General features: G+C 38.7%; 2 protein-coding genes across 8 annotated transcripts in view; one reads left to right on the top strand and one right to left on the bottom strand.

The window, feature by feature from the left end:
- HLTF (helicase like transcription factor) overlaps positions 1-2660 on the top strand; it is a 52109-nt gene extending 49449 nt beyond the window's left edge. For 4 of the 7 annotated variants that reach the window (XM_030330238.2, XM_030330239.2, XM_030330235.2 and 1 more), the window contains exon 25: positions 480-2660. In XM_030330238.2, coding sequence (XP_030186098.1) covers positions 480-632 — 153 coding nt within the window. In that variant the 3' untranslated portion in view covers positions 633-2660. The remainder of the gene's footprint in view (positions 1-479) is intronic. The other 3 variants (XM_032594675.1, XM_030330237.2, XM_030330236.2) reach the window with 2 other exon arrangements.
- Positions 2661-9075: 6415 nt separating this feature from the next.
- The window catches only part of GYG1 (glycogenin 1), a 35025-nt gene continuing 26469 nt past the window's right edge, over positions 9076-17631 (bottom strand). The window contains exons 6-7 of the mRNA XM_030329075.1: positions 12467-12686; positions 9076-9983 (exon numbers count right to left, since the gene is read on the bottom strand). Of these exons, the coding sequence (XP_030184935.1) occupies positions 9810-9983; positions 12467-12686 (394 nt within the window). The 3' untranslated portion in view covers positions 9076-9809. The remainder of the gene's footprint in view (positions 9984-12466; positions 12687-17631) is intronic.

Raw genomic sequence — 17631 nt, 5'->3', positions numbered from 1 at the left:
CTTTTTCAGATTGTAAGTTAAACCAGGTAAAGGCTTATTCCATTTCTTGGAAAATCTCATTTGGCTATTTAAATATAATGCTAAATTTATATTGCTAATTCCAGTTACAGAGTTGCCTATAAAGTTTGCTTATAGGTTTGCTATGGTGCTGTTGTAAAGATGTAACTTTATGGCCTTACAGCCATATTCTTTATACAAGAAAGCCATACTGAGTGATGAGGGAAAGCAGTGTTCAGCTGTAGTTACTATGTCATGTTCTGAATATACTCACTGCATATTGAGAAAAAAAGAGCTAAATAGTTTATAATAGATTATTGAGCAATTTTAAAAGCTTTATAATACAGTAGAAAAGCAGATTTCCTTATAGTGGACCAAGATTTTATCATGTCTTAATTTTCATTTTTTTTTTTTTTTTACATTGAAGATTTTAAATATTGTAACCTAAAAGTACTTACCTTTTTTTTTTTTCTTTTTTAAAGTTCATTGTGAAGGATTCTGTTGAAGAAAATATGCTGAAAATACAAAACACAAAGAGAGAACTTGCTGCTGGAGCCTTTGGAACTAAAAAAACAAATGCTAATGAAATGAAACAAGCTAAAATTAATGAGATCAGAACTTTAATTGATTTATAATTTGTGGGATTTTGGTAAGGTCAGTTTGATTAGATATATACAGAAATTTTGGAAATGAGAAAATACAGAGTTTTAGAAATGAGATCTAGAGAGTATGTCTTCTAAAAGGAGCATATCGTTTTATATTAGTAACGTATGATCTCTTCTATATATGAACCTATTTTTAATGATATTTCAAATAGCAATAAGTTCTGTTACATACTGTGGCCTAAAATAATTTTTTGAGAAAAAAAGTTACTTTTTCAATTTTTCATAGTATCTTTGCTGAGTATTTTCATATATCTTTCAAGTACTCAGCTTTTTCATATTTCAAATAAGGTCAAACCTTTTATACTTTTGACTGAATAAAGAGTTATTTTCTGTGGACATACTTCGTTAATCACTAGAGCTTCCCATTTGTGATGCTATATAGATTCACAGTCCCTGTAAACGATTAGTATATATAGACTATATACAAGAGATTTTATTACTTTGAAAAACCATATTTACATTCCAGAATCAAACCTTAAATGAGAGACCCAATTCCAGGTTAGCAAGTTACTTACAATTTTTTTTTGGCAGTTTGAGATACAATTCACATTGGTGACTTGCAGTTTTGTGTTTATGAAAATATTAGGGACTGTGTTAGAACACTTTTTCTCCATTTTAGTCCAGTTAGTACTATTGTTTAAATGTAATTTGATGTGTTAGTGTGTAAATACAGTTTGTGGGGGTGAGAAGTAACCAATTCTACCCAGTTTGATTTGAATATTTAAATTATGGCATTGCTGAATAGATATTTCTATATGTATAATTTTTATTTATGTAGCTTTTTTTAAAAAAATAACTTTATAAATTTTTATAATTCAGAAGACTACTATATGTGAGAGGCGTGATATCTGGATGGAAGTTGGGCTGGATGACCTCCAAAATCGTTTCAACTCTTAAAGACATCTTAATCCTGAATGGAAAAATTTCTTTGTTATTGTGTTTAGAATCAGACTTTGATTTTGGAACTTCAGTAATTCATCCTTACATTTATCTATAAAATTAGTCCTCTTTTTCTTCCTTTTTGTTAATAAGCAGACTCACAGTAGTTGCCATGGCATTCTAGAGGACTCTGAGTCACATTTAAAACAAGCTCTACATTTGGCAATCACATGAGGTAGTCAGTAGTGTTTTTCCTTAAAAGAAACTTTGCTCCAGAGACAGATTAATTACTGTAACAGAAGCTTCTGTTTGACGATACAGACTTAAGAACACCATATAGTTTATAGTGTTAAGAAATGACTTGACTTAAAGAGGATCTTGGAGGCAGTGTTGTGTTCCAGGGCATACATCTAGATATGTGCTAAACCCATCAACAGCTAAATTCTCCCCTCCCTGTGTTGTCTCTTGCTCCAAGGGCAGCAAGAATCTTTCCAGTCTCTTTTCTCTTTGGCATCAGGTAAGGCAGAGGGCTGGTTAAAAGATAACAGACTTTTCTGCACAGATAAGAGTGGAATAATAACTTCGGGTTAGTCCCCTAGCATTAGGAGCAATGGGGAATTTCTGTACCTTGTAGAACTAGCATTACACAAAATCAGGTTGATCAGAATCTGATGAAATACAGTATGTGGATTTCTAAGTGCCAACGCACTTGTGAGATTTAAGTACAAAAAGTTTTCAACAAAAAATACATAATCTACTCTTCTTGCTTTATAAAGGCAGAGCCTTGCAAACATAAAAGTGAAGATTTTGCTTGCTTCTTTACCCATTTATAGACTTGTTTTAAAACTCATAATGATAAATTTGGCAAGTCATTTAAAAAATATCTTTCTTGTGAAGTCCTATTAAGTGGTGTTAAAAAATTTAATTCTTCCTAAGAACATCTATAAACTACCGGAATGAAAAGTTCATATTATGCAATGCTGTTTCATCATTATGTAGAATAATAGCTTTAGAAATATCTTGAACACACTGTATTCCCACTTGTGGTTCAAACTGAATTTTGTGGTTCAAACTGGATTTTGTTTTGAATTTAAAATCAATAAAAGTTTTAAAAATTGGCTTCAGTGCCATAATTTTGGTGACTTCTTTGAAGAAAATTTATCTCATGCTGTGAAGATATCTATATTACACAATTGTGTTTTTTACTGACAGTACATAAAAAGTACTATGAATAACAAGAGTTTCCTCATTCTTCCCACCTTTTTTATTTTAGTCAATTAGGTTCCATTTCTTGTTTAGAAATCAGAGTGTATATGTGTTTAAAGTTTGTTAAATGTCTTGATCTTCTAAAACATCGGTTCCGAGTCTTTTTATTTCCTCATCTGCCAGAAAAGAGGTATGGTAATACCTATGTATAGTGCTATCAGTAGCATAGCACTCTGAATTGTAGATTTTGCCTAATCTAGGATTGAAATAGTAAATCAAGAAAATGTTTATTACTAGTGAGTACCAATGAAATTATCTTCAAGCAGTATATTCTGTTGGGAGAAGTCAAAGGCTTTGTATTTTTTACATCCTTTATGGTACTTGCCGAAAGTTCTGTTCAGTAGGATTTGGAAGATGCATTAAAAATATGAGGATGGCGTGCCTGGGTAGCTTGTGTCCGGTTAAGCGTCTGACTTCAGCTCAGGTCATGATCTCGCGGTTCATGGGTTCAAGCCCTGCATCGGTTTTGTGCTGACAGCTCAGAGACTGGAGCCTGCTTCAGATTCTGTGTCTCCCTCTCTCTGCCCCTTCCCCGCTCACACACACTCTCTCTCAAAAATAAACATTTAAAAAAATATATGAGGACAAGTTTTATGTTTGGTTTAATGAGAACTCAAATGTTCAATCTTAAGTTTTTAGCTATATTAACTTTAAAGTATTTGCAAAAGGCATAATACAGTTTTCCCTCAGTCATTAATAAGTGTGTAGTAACCTTCCTTACAAGTTTACATTCTGGAATGTGGAACCTTATTTGTGCAGTACTTGTGAATAAGAAGAGCCAAAAATACTGGTAGCCGTGAATAATGACTGAGATGCTTCCCTGCAGTAATGCCTACTTCAAAGGGGAAACTTGATTAGAAACCTTGTAAGCAGACAGGTTATCTTCCCGTATTAATATATTCATACTTCTTATAAGGGAGAGTAGTCTTTTATATGAAGCCATAATAACTTATTCCATTTTAAAGGATAAATGACTTATTCTCAGTTTTTGATTAAAATGAGGTATTTTTTTTAATGTTTATTTGAGAGACCGAGCACGAGTGGGGTAAGGGCAGAGAGAAGGGGACAGAATCTGAGGCAGGTTCCAGGCTCTGAGCTGTCAGCACAGAGCCCAATGCAGGGCTTGAACTCAGGAACCCTGAGATCATGACCTTAGTGGAAGTCGGATGCTTAACCAACTGAACAACCCAGGTGCCCCTAAAAAATGAGAGGTTTCCAGTTCCTTATTCAACCTTCCTGATCAAGGGTCTCCTGACAAATTTAAACCCATTTCTACTTTTAATATAAAAATTGATTTCTATAGGAAAGGAATACAATTTTAATAATGTTTGTATTTCAATATATATGGCATAGGCCACCCTCATTAACCTGAACCAAGTGTCCAAAAGTTTGTATTAACTAAGGTTCCATTGGGACTTCATTTAGAAGGCCATCAAATGTCAAAATGATTGCTTAGATTGATGGCTAAAAAAGAAAAAATTCTAGGACAGGTCTTCGCAGGTTGAAACTCAATTCTAAGAGGCTATTTAATGGGACCAGAAAGGATATTAAGAGTCATCAAAGTATGTTAAGTATATTAAGTTATTGTTAAGTATGTGCTGCACTTACTGAAGAGAGATGAGTATTTCAAGAAGGTTTTCAGTAAGTTTGCTGCCTTTTCAACATTCTAGTTAAAAATAAAGGCAGATAAAATTAACCAGGATAAAGCTTCCTGAATGCTTAATTTATCCTTTTTGTTAGCGAGGGAAGGGCTATTCCCTAGTGGTACATTGTAGCATTTTAAAGAAATCTTGCCCTGGTATCAGTATGTTGATAAGGAAAAAGTAAATTAAGTATTTCATGAGAAACATTCTAGTGAAGGAGATGGAGACCTAATAGGCCGCTTGCACATACAGATGAAGTAAGGAGCTAAACATTTAATTTTTTTATTTTAAAAAGTATCAGAAGAGAGGGACGGGGGGGGCGGGGGGAGAGAGAGAATCTCAAGCAGGCTCCACATTTGGCACAGATCCCACCTGGATCATGACCTGAGCTGAGATCAAGAGTTAGACTCTCAAGCTACTGAGCCACCCAGGAGCCCCAAGATAACCATTCATTTTGTATATGAATTATAGACCTTGAGCAAGCATGGAGCTAATCTCCAAAGGCATGGATCTGACCTTTGTGTAGGCACATTTGTCTTACAGCCTAAAGCTGTTCTACCACTGTTCACAAGGAGATTTTTTTTTTAAAGGATATATTGATCCTCTACAAATGTTCTTATAATCCGAGTTATTTTTGCCATTTTACACATCTTACTAGGTGACCTTTGGTATTTTAGGATCCCTGGAAAAGATTTTACAGTGTAATTGTGCAGCTTTGCATGGAAAAGTTAGTACTTTACCTTCATTAAGGCATATCCTTGGAAGATAAAGGAAAGAAATCTGTCTAGCCTAGTTCAGGGACTTCTCATAGCCTCTTGACACTTTTATGCACATGTTATGCTATTTTCTATAGTATGCTTATCCTTTCAGATTCCAAGTTAATTAGCCTTCAATATATACTTATTTAAAATAAGTTATGTAAGCCTTTTTAGAGTTTTAGCTCTTATGCAATGTAAAACAGGAAACAAAAAATATTAAGGCAAAAAACATGGAGTCATAGGTTTGATTTCCCCCACACACTTCAAATTTGAGGCTTTCATATCTTTTCTCAATGGTAAAAAGAAAAGGCTTTGAATCTTGTAGTTCTTTTGCTACAGATAAGTTCCAAAATACACTTAACTATCTGGATTACCTATTGCATGGCCACAATAAAGCAGTATTCGTTGTCTGAAGACTGGGTTTCTGTTCATCTCAACCAGGGAGGGACCCAGGAGCCAGAAAGGCTTTGACCACCTAAAATAATAGGCTTCAGTAAATCCATATACAGTTGACCTTTGAACCAACTGTATATGGTGCTGACCCCATGTGCTGTTGAAAATCTACATATAATTTGATTCTCCAAAAACTTAGCCTACTAATAAATAGCCTGCTCTTAGCCAGAAGCCTTACTGATAACACTCAACACATACTTTAAAAAAAAAAAAAATACAGTATAAAAAGTATATATAAAGTTTGTGCGGGGGGGGGGGGGCAGGGAAGAGCAGAGAGAATCCTAAGCAGGTTCTGCACTGTCAGCATGGAGCCCAATGTGGGGCTTAAACCCACAAACCATGAGATTATGACGTGAGCCAAAATCAAGAGTCAGGTACTTAACTGAGCCAGCCAGGCACCCCTATTACATACTGTATTCTTAAAATGAAGCTGGAGAAAATTATTAAAATCATAAAGAAAATACAGGACACTGCATCCAAAAAAAAAAATCCATGTGTAAGTGTACCCTCACAGTTCAACCTGTGTTGTTCAAGGGTTAACTGTACTAGCATTCAAAGGCCCTATTTCTGAACATTTGACTCTTCCTAGAATTTTTATTCTAGGCAAACAGTAGTGAGAAATGGTAACTGTCAGAGACTGAGCATCAACAAACAAGTGAATACAGAATAAGTAAGTAGACGACAAGAGTTGAACTGCTTAGAAGGTGTAAGGAGCCCTTGCCCTTATAGGTAAATGTTGACCCCGAATACATCACGATATTATAGCATAGTCCTACAACAGAAGTAGTGTCTCTTCTAGGCCCATAAAACTGCTGAAACCAGGATAAAGAGAGTTGTAGGAAACAAAGTATGTTCAGAAGCTGAATCATGTTTGTCTCAGCCAAAACTCACAACAAATTCTATCCTTGGGTTTTACCCATTAATTTTTACATTATAATTTCAGGCAGCCTATTTAGGAATGCCTTTGTGAAAGGTATTTCCCAAGTCCTATTTCAAGCCACCGTCCTTATCCCTATAGCAAAATGAAAGCTTTTCGATTAAATTGTGTTACTCCCCAGAGACTTCTGGCATTTGTATTTCTGGTTATATAGAGGTTTCTCTGATCTCATCGGTCTAACGATACATGTGTTTAAAGCAGAGCAGAGCTATGGAGCTTGGAGTACAAAAATTTGAATCAAAATCGTCTGCAGAGTATTTACCTCTCTTATTCTCTGATTATCTGCAAAATGAGTACACTATATATATGTCATAGGATATGAGAATTGAGATGTAAATGCCCAGTAAGTTTTCTTTCCTTTTTGCTTTTTTTACAGTTTTATTTATAGGAGATTGAATTTCAGCAGCTGAAACTCAGAGAAATAAGTTAATCAAATAACTTACCCAAGTATAAAAAGATTGTAATCCATTTGTGTATTTGTAATAACAAGCCGAGAAAAAGCAAACCATAGCAGACTATTTTAAGGACAAGCCAAATCTTACTTAATGCTCCAAGTCTCAGTGACATTAAAAAGGTAAACGCTACACAAATACATTTATAGATGTTATTTATGGTAACGTTTCCTCTATTACTCACAGAGCCGAGATTGTCTTTTGGAAAGGCTTTAATCAGAAGGTGGCCCCCCGGCTATGCAACAATCACCTCATCGCTTCATGCCTCTTCTGCCGAAAACCTCACTCCCTATTGTATTGGTATAAATACCTCAATGTATCTAGTGGTTCTCAAATGTCATTTGGGACAGTCTTTTGGACTGCCTGGTAGTTACTTGAAACGGAGATACTATGGCCTCAGCCAAGACCTACTGAATCAGAATTTGTAAGTGATGAGGTGTAAAAAACTGTACTCACAATTAAGTCTCCAGTGTTTTAGGGAGCAGTGAGGTTGGAGACACAGTTGCTCGAGCACCTCATCTTCTTCCTCACTCCTCATCCAAGCCATCGGCGACTTCGCTGCCTTCATCCTGGTGAAAGGTATGCTGCATTACCACTGTCTGTCTCCAGGACCACTACAGTAAACTAACTGTCCTTCCCATCAAGTCTTTTGTCCTTCGTTCAAGCTGTTTTCCACCAGTTGCAAAAGGAGTGTTCTTAAAACGTAAACCCTAAAGGTAAGGCAATTAGATCTTTAGGAACAACTGCAATGGACTGAAACTAACCACATTAAAATTCATTAATTCATAATGATGCTTAGAACATAATCCCCCCCAAAACCACACTGGTTACCTTTGGAGGATGCCAGGAAACCAGTTACTTATTTGTATACACATCTTCCTCAACTTATGATGGGGTTACATCTCGATAATCCCCCCCCAATACAAAGATCCTGGGATTTAGGAGTATTTTGAGAAGAGCTATCAAAGCGCCTGATGCATGGAGGCACTTAAATCTTTGGTAAAAGTGCTTTGTATACTTGAGGATTATAGCAACTCATTCTCCACCAGTCCAAATAATTGTAGTGTTACCTTCAGAAATCACTTATCATTTAATATTCTACAATTTTAGGGAAGTCCTCAGGTTCTTCTGGAGCTCTCCGAAAGCCAGCCTCCAGAATTCCAGCTTGCCTCCAGAATTCCATACACCCCTCTATTCATTCACACCCACACTGAATAGGGCTCACCTGTGTAACCCATAGGATACTGGGGAAAGAAGGGCAACCTTGGTTGATTAGGCCATAAAAGCCATTGCAGTTTCCACCCAATTAATGCTCTCAAGTTTCTTCTCATCATGGTCTTCTCTCCTGTATTTTTGTTTTTCCCCAATAGAATGATCTCTGATTACTCACATTGGTTTTAAAAGGTCATTTTGGGGCACCTGGGTGGCTCGGTCAGTTAAGCATCTGGCTTCAGCTCAGGTCATGATCTCACGGTTCGTGGGTTCGAGCCCTGTGTTGGGCTCTGTGCTGACAACTCGGAACCTGGAGCCTTCAGCTTCTGTGTCTCCCTCTCTTTCTGCCCCTCCCCCACTCATGCTCACTCTCTAAAGAATAAACAAACATTAAAAAAAAATAAAGGTCATTTTGGATCCTGCCCTTCCCTGGCTTGCCACACCTTTGCAGCCTAGAATCATGTGTACATTTAATTAATATCCTTTATACTTCTCATTTTAATTCATGAAGACACCGGTTCCAGTACTAACTGTCCTGAAAGATTATCAAATATGTCCAGAGACTGATAATGATTTGATGTTATAATATTTTCCAAAATCTGAATACTCAAACTTAATATGGACATAAAATGCGGGTGACAGATTAAATACATCTGATCTCACTTTCCTCCATCAATCACACCCATCACCATCACTGGAGAACACAATATTTAAATATTTCTAGATATCTAGAAACCAATTCCAGTGTCAAGTGTTACACTGGTTTTTAAAACACTGACCAATTCCAAAACTCATGAAAAACTACTTGATACGTTTTTTTCAAGGGGAATGGGAATCCTTTATTTAGACAACCAGGATATGGCAAGAAGTCTTTATTTTCATACAGGGTGCCACTGCAGGTAACCATCAGAGAACATGTGGCTGTTTACAGATACAGAGAACTGAACAAAAGCGTTTTCGCATGCTGTAAACTGTACATAGAAAACTGGTGAACAACTTCAGACACTGAAATTAGGAAATAAAATGGGTTAACACCATCTGTTGATAGGTTTATGAATCCCTCAGCAGTGTTCTAGGCTGTCTTTACCTGTAAGCACAATTACAATCGCTCTGGTGGCCTCTGGGCAATTCTAAATTGTGGGTCTAGTCAAAGGTATAACAAGCAAGCACGAGAGAGATACCCTGTCCCATTCTGAAGAGAGGCGGATTTAGAGCCTGTCTTGGCACGTTTCTAGAGTCCATACAGCCAATTTAATAGCTTGAGTTTCCCTTACCACATAGGTCAGCAAAATCAAGAATCTCTGACCGTCTGTGAATAAGCCTAGGGTTAAAAAGCAGAACACTGTCCACACATAACAGAACTGCTACTTCACAACTTTTGCCCAGTTCTCACCTGTTGTCCTGCAAAATCCCCTCATCTGATGGATTTTAATTTTAGCAAAGCTTCTAGCAACTGTAACAGACCTTGCTTAACCCAGCTCTAGATACTAAGCATCCGAAACAAGTGCCTGTGAAATGGATGTGTCCATGGGAAAATGGCAGCGTTTCTACTGGAGGTAAGTGTCAAGTTTCCTCTTGATGTTGTCAAAGGAATCTGCTCCCATGTAATCGGCCTGGCCCTGTTCCCACCGCTCCTTCCGTTCTTCTGAGGACACAAAAGGCTGTGCTGTAGCCGGGATCTCCCCGAGGGACAGATGTGATACGGCTCCCGAGACACCTTCCTAAAAAGGAGAGCATAATCAGACTCCTTGAGAGCTGAAAAACAGACTGTTTTAAAAGAACGCAGGAAGTTGAAGAAGGTGAGAAAAGCCAGGATGAATTATCATGCAAAGTAGCAAAAACTGAAAAGTATTACATGAAACAAACAAACAAAAAAGACACAGGAATACAAGGGTCATATGATTTTTTTCCTAACGAAATGAAGACTTCTGGACTCAGTGAAAACATTGGGAGAACAAAGTAATTAGGGTTAATGTTTAAGTTCTGCATACCTTTCTACAGAAGCCACAAGAGAAAGCCAGTGTATAGACCAAGTCTGAAAGCTGCAAACAGTTCATTAGAAAGTGTAAGATGGATGGACAAGGGAACACAAGTCTCACGATAAATTCTCGATCTGTGTGGGCTCTGAAAGGTTGAGAACTTAAACAAAATGATACCTCAGAGTCTAAGCTTCACAAAGGACCTAACCAGAGAGCCACACCACATACACAAGTTGTCAGGTTAGAAACGTAAGAGCTTAATTGTTTGAGACTATGCACCAAACGTCTCTGCTTGTTGAAGCTTATTATCAAGAAGCATCTCATCTTGTAGCATGTGTGAATTTAATTTGCTTAATCTGGATCAACTGTTTCCATTCCCATCGCTTTTCCTTGGTTCCTAATTCTCAGTCCTTGGGTTGTGGAAGCAACAGGGTAAATGTGCAGGAAATGGAGCAAACCTACTCTACGTTAAATTAGGTTCTCATGACTTATACAAAGGCAATTAACTTCAAGTGCACAATAAAAGGATATCAAAGCTATTCTTCAAAAAGCTCTGAGGTGAGAAGGTACTAGAACTAGCAGAGAAAAAGGAAGGCGAATGCAACCATACAGGTACTGCTCTATAACAGAGGAAACGGTAGAACGAAATTTTTGGTTACTGGTTTTTGTCGCTATACATATGTAAGTGTGTATGTGTGTGTTTATATATACTGGAACTCTAAGGCATCTGGGCAGATTCCAGGAGATTATTTTATAGCTGAAGCCCTGCCTTTGCTTCCACTTGCAACAGGAATGATACAGGGAGTTTCTTCCAGAATTCTCTACTTCATGATATTTGTCAGAAGGTAAAAGTCTTGCAGACCTAGATTTGAGTCCCAGTTCTGCTTTTGATGAGTATGTTATATAACTAACAGAGGTTATTTAACTTCTTTAGGCCTCAGTTAATGTTAATATACAAAAAGAACATAGTAACAATAATACTTGATAGAGTAGTTGTCAGGGTTCTGTAATAATAGCTAACTTTGTTTAAGCACTAAGTGCCAGGCAACATTCCAAGTACTGTGCCAATATTATTTCATAGTCCGTAGAAAGCAATTAGGGTAAGAATGTTAGTGTTATTTATTTTTCCCTTTCTCCATTTTACATATTGGTACAAGTGCTAATAAGTAAAATGGCTAAAATCTCTACTATGGCAATAAAAGGATCTCTTACAACTTTTAGCCTCTTATAATTATACCAAGGTAATTAACTGATTAGTTAGACTGGATTATCATTCACTCATTCAATTCTATTCTTTATATCTTAATATGTAGCATAAAAGTATAATTTCCCATCCTCTTCCCATTTTTCCAAAAGAATAAACCTCACAGGAAGACTTTTAAAGTCAGAAGAGTCTAAGCAGTTTGGTGTTTTAAATGTTAATGTCATCTTCCTCTTACAAGATTTTTTTCAAGATCCTACGTAACCATAAGAGCACAAACACAGCAAACCAAAATAATCCTAGAAAAGTATCTGTTGTTTCATGTTCATGTTATTGTAATGTTCACTGAAAAATACATTCTTATAAGCAGATGGCAAAAATAAAATACATATATTTAAATGTTTGCAGTTTCTTTGAAAAAGTGTCCATTCATCTAAAGCATGAAAGAGGGCACTATCTAAACCTTAGGAATAACCTCAGAACCTTAGGACAATGAGCTAAGAATTCTGTAGATATTAGATACACACATGCACACACACACACACACACACATATATATATATATATATATACACACACACACACATACACCTCTAAAACCCTTTCTTATGCTCTCAGATCTAATCGAAATTTGCCACAAAATCTACTACTTTAATCTTTGCTGGCACTATTTCTCCCCTCTAAGATGGACAATTTTCTACAAAAATCTTATTTATGTATTTATTTATTTAAATTTAAATTCAAATTAGTTAACATACAGGGTAGTACTGGTTTCAGGAGTAGAACCCAGTGATTCATCACTTATACATAATACCCAGTGCTCATTCCCACAAGTGCCCTCCTTCACGCCCATCACCCATTTAGCCTATCCCGCCACTCATCTCCCTTCCAGCAACTCTCAGTTTGTTCTCTGTATTTAAGAGTCTCTTATGGTAAAATACCACCAAATACTCTACCTCTACCAGTCTATCAAGTTAAAAAAAATACAGCATTAAATTACCGGAAAGGGTAAAACAGAACCTACCACGTTTAGGTACGAGTGGGGATCTTTGACAAGGCCAAACTGTTGAAGCAGAGGTAAAATGTTGGTGGTGAAGATGTCCCACCACAGGTTGAGAAACTCTGGATGAGTCATGGTGGGATCATGGGACTCGCTTTTGACACTTTTTGTTTTAGGATCGTAAGTATAATTCCATGGTTTGATTCGCCCCAGGAAATGCACAACTTTGGCATTTGCACCAAATCTGCCAAGGGAACACAAGTTGAAGCCATTAGTGGATTCCGAGCACTGACGAAAAGATAAATAGCACTCTGTTCTGTAGCCTGAACAGTGCACCTTCCATCTTGCAGTAGTGGTTGGTTGGAAAAGATATGAAGCTCACAGACAAATTTTTAGACATGCTTTTTAAATCATTCAATTGTATGTTAAATATACACAAAAATCCCAAAGTAGTGGTGGATCAGTGCAACAACCAACACACCAATCCACTGCAGGAAAGGTACAGCACGTGGAAAGCCATTTGGTATTACCTTGTAACATTGAAAATGCTCACGCCTCTGGCCTGGAAGCTCAGCTCCTAGGCACACATCCTAAAGAAGCTCTTAAACATGTGCAACAGGAGACATACTCAAAATGTTCACGGCAGCAGCACTGTTTGAAGCAGTCATCACTGGATACAACCCGAGTGTCCGTATCTTACTGGGCTAAGATTGTTCAGCAAGTGTTCACTCCGTTTCCCAATCTCCACAGGAGGAATGAGATTCCTGCCTCACTGATAAATTGGGCATGCTCACAGCACTTGCCTTTGGCCATGAAATGTGGGCAGAAGTGACACTGCCTTTTAAAAACAGTCCCTGCTTGTTTCTGTTCCTTCTCTCTGAGAAGCTGTGACCTCTTCCAGCAGAAGAGTGGATGAGACCCATGGAGCAGATCTGGATCAAACCTGTGGCCTGGCTCTAAACCCTGCTGAGATGATCAGAGCTGCTTCAGCCTACCCACCAACATATGAGCAAGAAATACATACTTACTGTTGAATGTCACTGAGATTTTATGATTACTTGTCCATTTTATCTTTTATTTTTTTTTTTAAATGTTCATTTATTTTTGAGAGAGACACAGTGTGAGGGGGGAGGGGGAGAGAGGGAGAGAGAGAGAGGGAGAGGGAGAGAGAGGGAGGGAGGGAGGGAGGGAGATACAGAATCTGAAGCAGGCTCTAGGCTCCGAGCAGTCAGCATGCAGTCAGCACAGAGCCTGACGCGGGGCTCGAACCCGTGAACTGCAAGATCATGACCTGAGCCAAAGTCAGATGCTTAACCAACTGATCCACCCCATTTAATCTTTTTAAAGGATAACTTATGGTGTATTCAGATCATGGGATGTAATACAGCAGTCAAAATAAACAAATCGTAGCTATACATATCATGTAGCAAATGGATAATTTTTTTATATTACAACAGCAAGTTTAATTAACATCCATAACTGCACAGTTACATTTTTTTCTTGTGATGTGATGTAAGATTTACTCGCAGCAACTTTCAAATATGCAATACAGTACTGTTAACTACAGTCATCATGATGTACATCACATCCCCAGGTCTTTTTATTTGATAACTAGAAATTTGTATCTTTTCACCTTCACCCATTTTGCTCCCTCCCTACCCTCTGCTTCTTGCAGCCACCAATTTTTTTCTTTGTATTTATGAGTTTGTCTATTTGTTTTTAGATTTCACATATAAGTGAGATTTTATAGTACTTGTCTTTCTCTGCCTTCACTCAGCATAATGCCCTTACAGTCCATCTGTGTTGCCGCAAATGGCAGGACTTCCTTCTTTTTATAGCTGAATAATATTCCATCTTACATGTACATATACATTTTCTTTATACATTCATCCATCAATGAACACTTGTCTTAGCTATTGTCATTAATGCTGCAGTGAACATGGGGTGTGAAAATGGATGAATTTTAAAAATATGCTGAAAAATTCAAATTCAAATAGAAATACATGCACAGGAATCCACTCCCATAGTGCAAAGCAAAGTACTGCTTAAAGAGTAGAAACCTGATCAACATATAAGTGTCATGATGTTGGTTACCTCTGGAGGAAAGGGGAGCATGATGGGAAACAGACACACAGGGGCTTCTGAGGTACTGGTTGTGTTCTATTTTTTAACTTGCATTTAAAAAAAAACATTTTTTATATATACCCTTTTGTGTATGCACTGCATCTCACAATAGTATCCTAAAAAGACTAAGAGTTAAGAGTGGTCCTATTCTGGCTGGGAGGAAATCTGTGTATATAAAACCAAATAATAAAGGTAAAGATAACATGTGCCAGAAGAAAAACGGGAACAGTGAGTGCTCTGGGAATGCAAAGGCAGGGAGGTCGTGGAAGGTAGGTTCACTGGGGCAGAGACTTAAAGCTTATACAGCAGACTGGATCTGGGTAGCTAGCAATAATACGGAGAATTCTAGGCAGGGGGATAGCAAGTATCAGGTGAGCATATGTGTGTTGGATGGAGGGTCCTCCTAGTGGAGCCAAAGAGGAAATTTTGCTAGGAAAGGAAGAATGGGACAGGTACTTGGGTGTTCGGCTCAAGTGTTGGATTTTAGTGGATTTATCCTATAGGCAACCAAAGTAGCTGAGCATGATGTACAGACTGAAATAATGCAAACTCTATTCATGTAACTTTTCTGATCTTAAAGAAAAAAAATTTTTTTTTTTTAATGCCAGAGACCTATTACATAGCTATCACTATCAGAGTTTCCTATGTTTGGGGCCCAAATTCTGTTAGGGACATGATTGGGAATAATAACAGTCTGGCACGGTAGACCTTACTAATGTGTTAACAGAGGCTCTTACAGGCCAGTGAGTTGCCTGCAGCCCTATAGCTATTAAGTAGCAGAAAAAGGATTTCGCACATTTCTGCTTCTTAAGCCTGTCCTCTTAGCAATCCTACCATGCTGCCACTCCAAAACTGAGAAAAATAGAGCCTATTGTAAACTTCCTCCTAAGACCGCTGGACTATTCCACAGTTCATTTCTTCTGAAAATGCAGTAGATACCTGGTATCCCCAAGTTTACTCTTTATTTTATATTTTACACACCTACACACATACACACATAACCCACAGGTACACAAACACATGCATACAAATACTCTCAACTTTATCCTTAAAAGGATAGAAGTCATAATGCTCAAAATTTGTGCAGATAGGGCTATCAACTAAATAAGCACCTGCTACGCGTAAGGCATTATGCCCAGTGCATGACCCCAAATGATTTTCGTCCCAACAGGGAGAGGGGTCATTTAACGTAAAAATAAGAAACGAGCACAAACGAGGCAACGAGTCAGGGCTAGCAGTGCAATGCTGACATTAGGGTCTATGAAAACGCCCAAGCAGTTAGTGCAGGTGGGGATTTTCAGAAGAGGCTTTGTGCAGGAAGTGGGGTCCAGAGGAGACCCCGGGCAAGATGGCAGTTAAGATAAAGGCCTTCAACAAACACTCTAATGGTGACGGGGGAGCCCACAGCCCAGAGACCTGACGCTTGTGTTGATGGGGCTGGCGGGCACTGCCTCATCTACAACACAAACACGCCTAAAACCAGAAGAGAGCACATGTGAAAGAACAGGTGTTGCTTCCTCCTTCTCAGACATCCCGTCCTCCCGACTCGTCTTGCCTGGAGCAAGAGCCTTGCGTGCTCCTCCTAGAGTAACTGGCCATTGATTTCAATCCACGATTTTGCCTAGACCTAATATGAATGTCATAAATTATATGAAAGGTAATACTACTTAACATATATTAAAACGTGAATATAGCATAAACTCTATTCCTTTCTAACTTGCTCTTGGGACGGTTTGCAATAGATCAGGCAGGAGAAACAGTAATAGCTAACATACATGGAGTACTCACACATACCACACTGCTTAACATCTGCATGGTTTACCTCATTTAATTTCCAAAACAACTGTGTGAGGAAACCAAGGCATGAAGGTAATACTTGTCTAGGATCCCATGGCTGGGATCCCACCCAGGCGGTCTGGTTCCAGAGCCAAGGTTCTTAACCACAAGTAGGCTGTTACTGAAAGACACTCCCAGAATTGTAAGGACATCATCTGAGAGTAACATGTTACCTCAGGAATTCCCTGCCTACAGATGGTCAATCTGGAAGGTGGAAAGGATGTGCCTAATGAACCCTAGAAACACTCCAAACATAGTCAAGACAGATAAAAGTAACTACCAGGAAAGAAAGCTACAGAACAAGCAACTTAGGGCCACCTGAGAAAGACTGTTCTCAGAAGGGTTCGGTTTGCACAAAGGTCAGGGAAGGTGGGCGGGAACAAGAACAAGAAGTGGATGGTGGTGTGCTTAGGACCAGCAGATGACCCCTAAGTGGACCGTGCTAGACCTTGTCTAAGGGCCACCTCAGCTCCTCTCCGGCACCTCGGTCCGTGAACTGGGCCTTTAAAGCTCATGCAGAGGCAGGGCACAGTGACCCAGTGTGGTGCGGAATGCCACTGGGGTCTGCAAACACCTCACAGTGAGACCGTCCCATCTCTTCTGGAGGCAGGAGTCTACACTTCTGCCTCTGGCTCTGTCTGTGCCCCCAAGGTGGCTCGGGGGCCTCTGCAAACTGCCTGGAGACTGGGCTTCGCCTTCCCCTTGCAGGTCAACAGAAACACCATTTGGGGGCAGTCCACATCCTGCATTTCACTGTGGCTCAGACCTGGGATCTACCTTCCTGAAGCTGTGATCCATAGTGTCTCTTTAATGTGAAATCATGGATACCCTCTGTGGCTAGAGGAAGCACCATCCTTCCTCAAAATTACCTTCTTTACCTAGTCTATCCTAACACTGTGAAAAATTGTATCCACTGGACAGTCTTTTCATAGACAGGGCAGTCTTAGTTTGAAGAAAGGCCTTGATAAGCCTGTCTGAGGTAGAAACAGAGATCATAAGGAGTCCTAAATGTGGACGGAACTGCCCTTTGTGCCCAAAGGCAAGGGATTCTTTGGTGCCGGTAAGATGGGGGGAGGGACAAGAGGTGAGCAGGGTTGTGGAGATGTGATGTAACTGCCCAAGAGATACCCAAATTTCAGGAAAAACAAAACGAATCATGAAATGCATGATATGAATAGGTTTTTATTGCAGCCCAGGGGTACCAAGGGACAGACCAAAAAGAGCTCATG

The sequence above is a fragment of the Lynx canadensis genome, chromosome C2 (genome assembly GCF_007474595.2).
Source record: "Lynx canadensis isolate LIC74 chromosome C2, mLynCan4.pri.v2, whole genome shotgun sequence".
In the NCBI taxonomy this organism is placed as follows: Eukaryota; Metazoa; Chordata; class Mammalia; order Carnivora; family Felidae; genus Lynx; species Lynx canadensis.
This window is presented reverse-complemented; position numbering and strand designations above follow the sequence as displayed.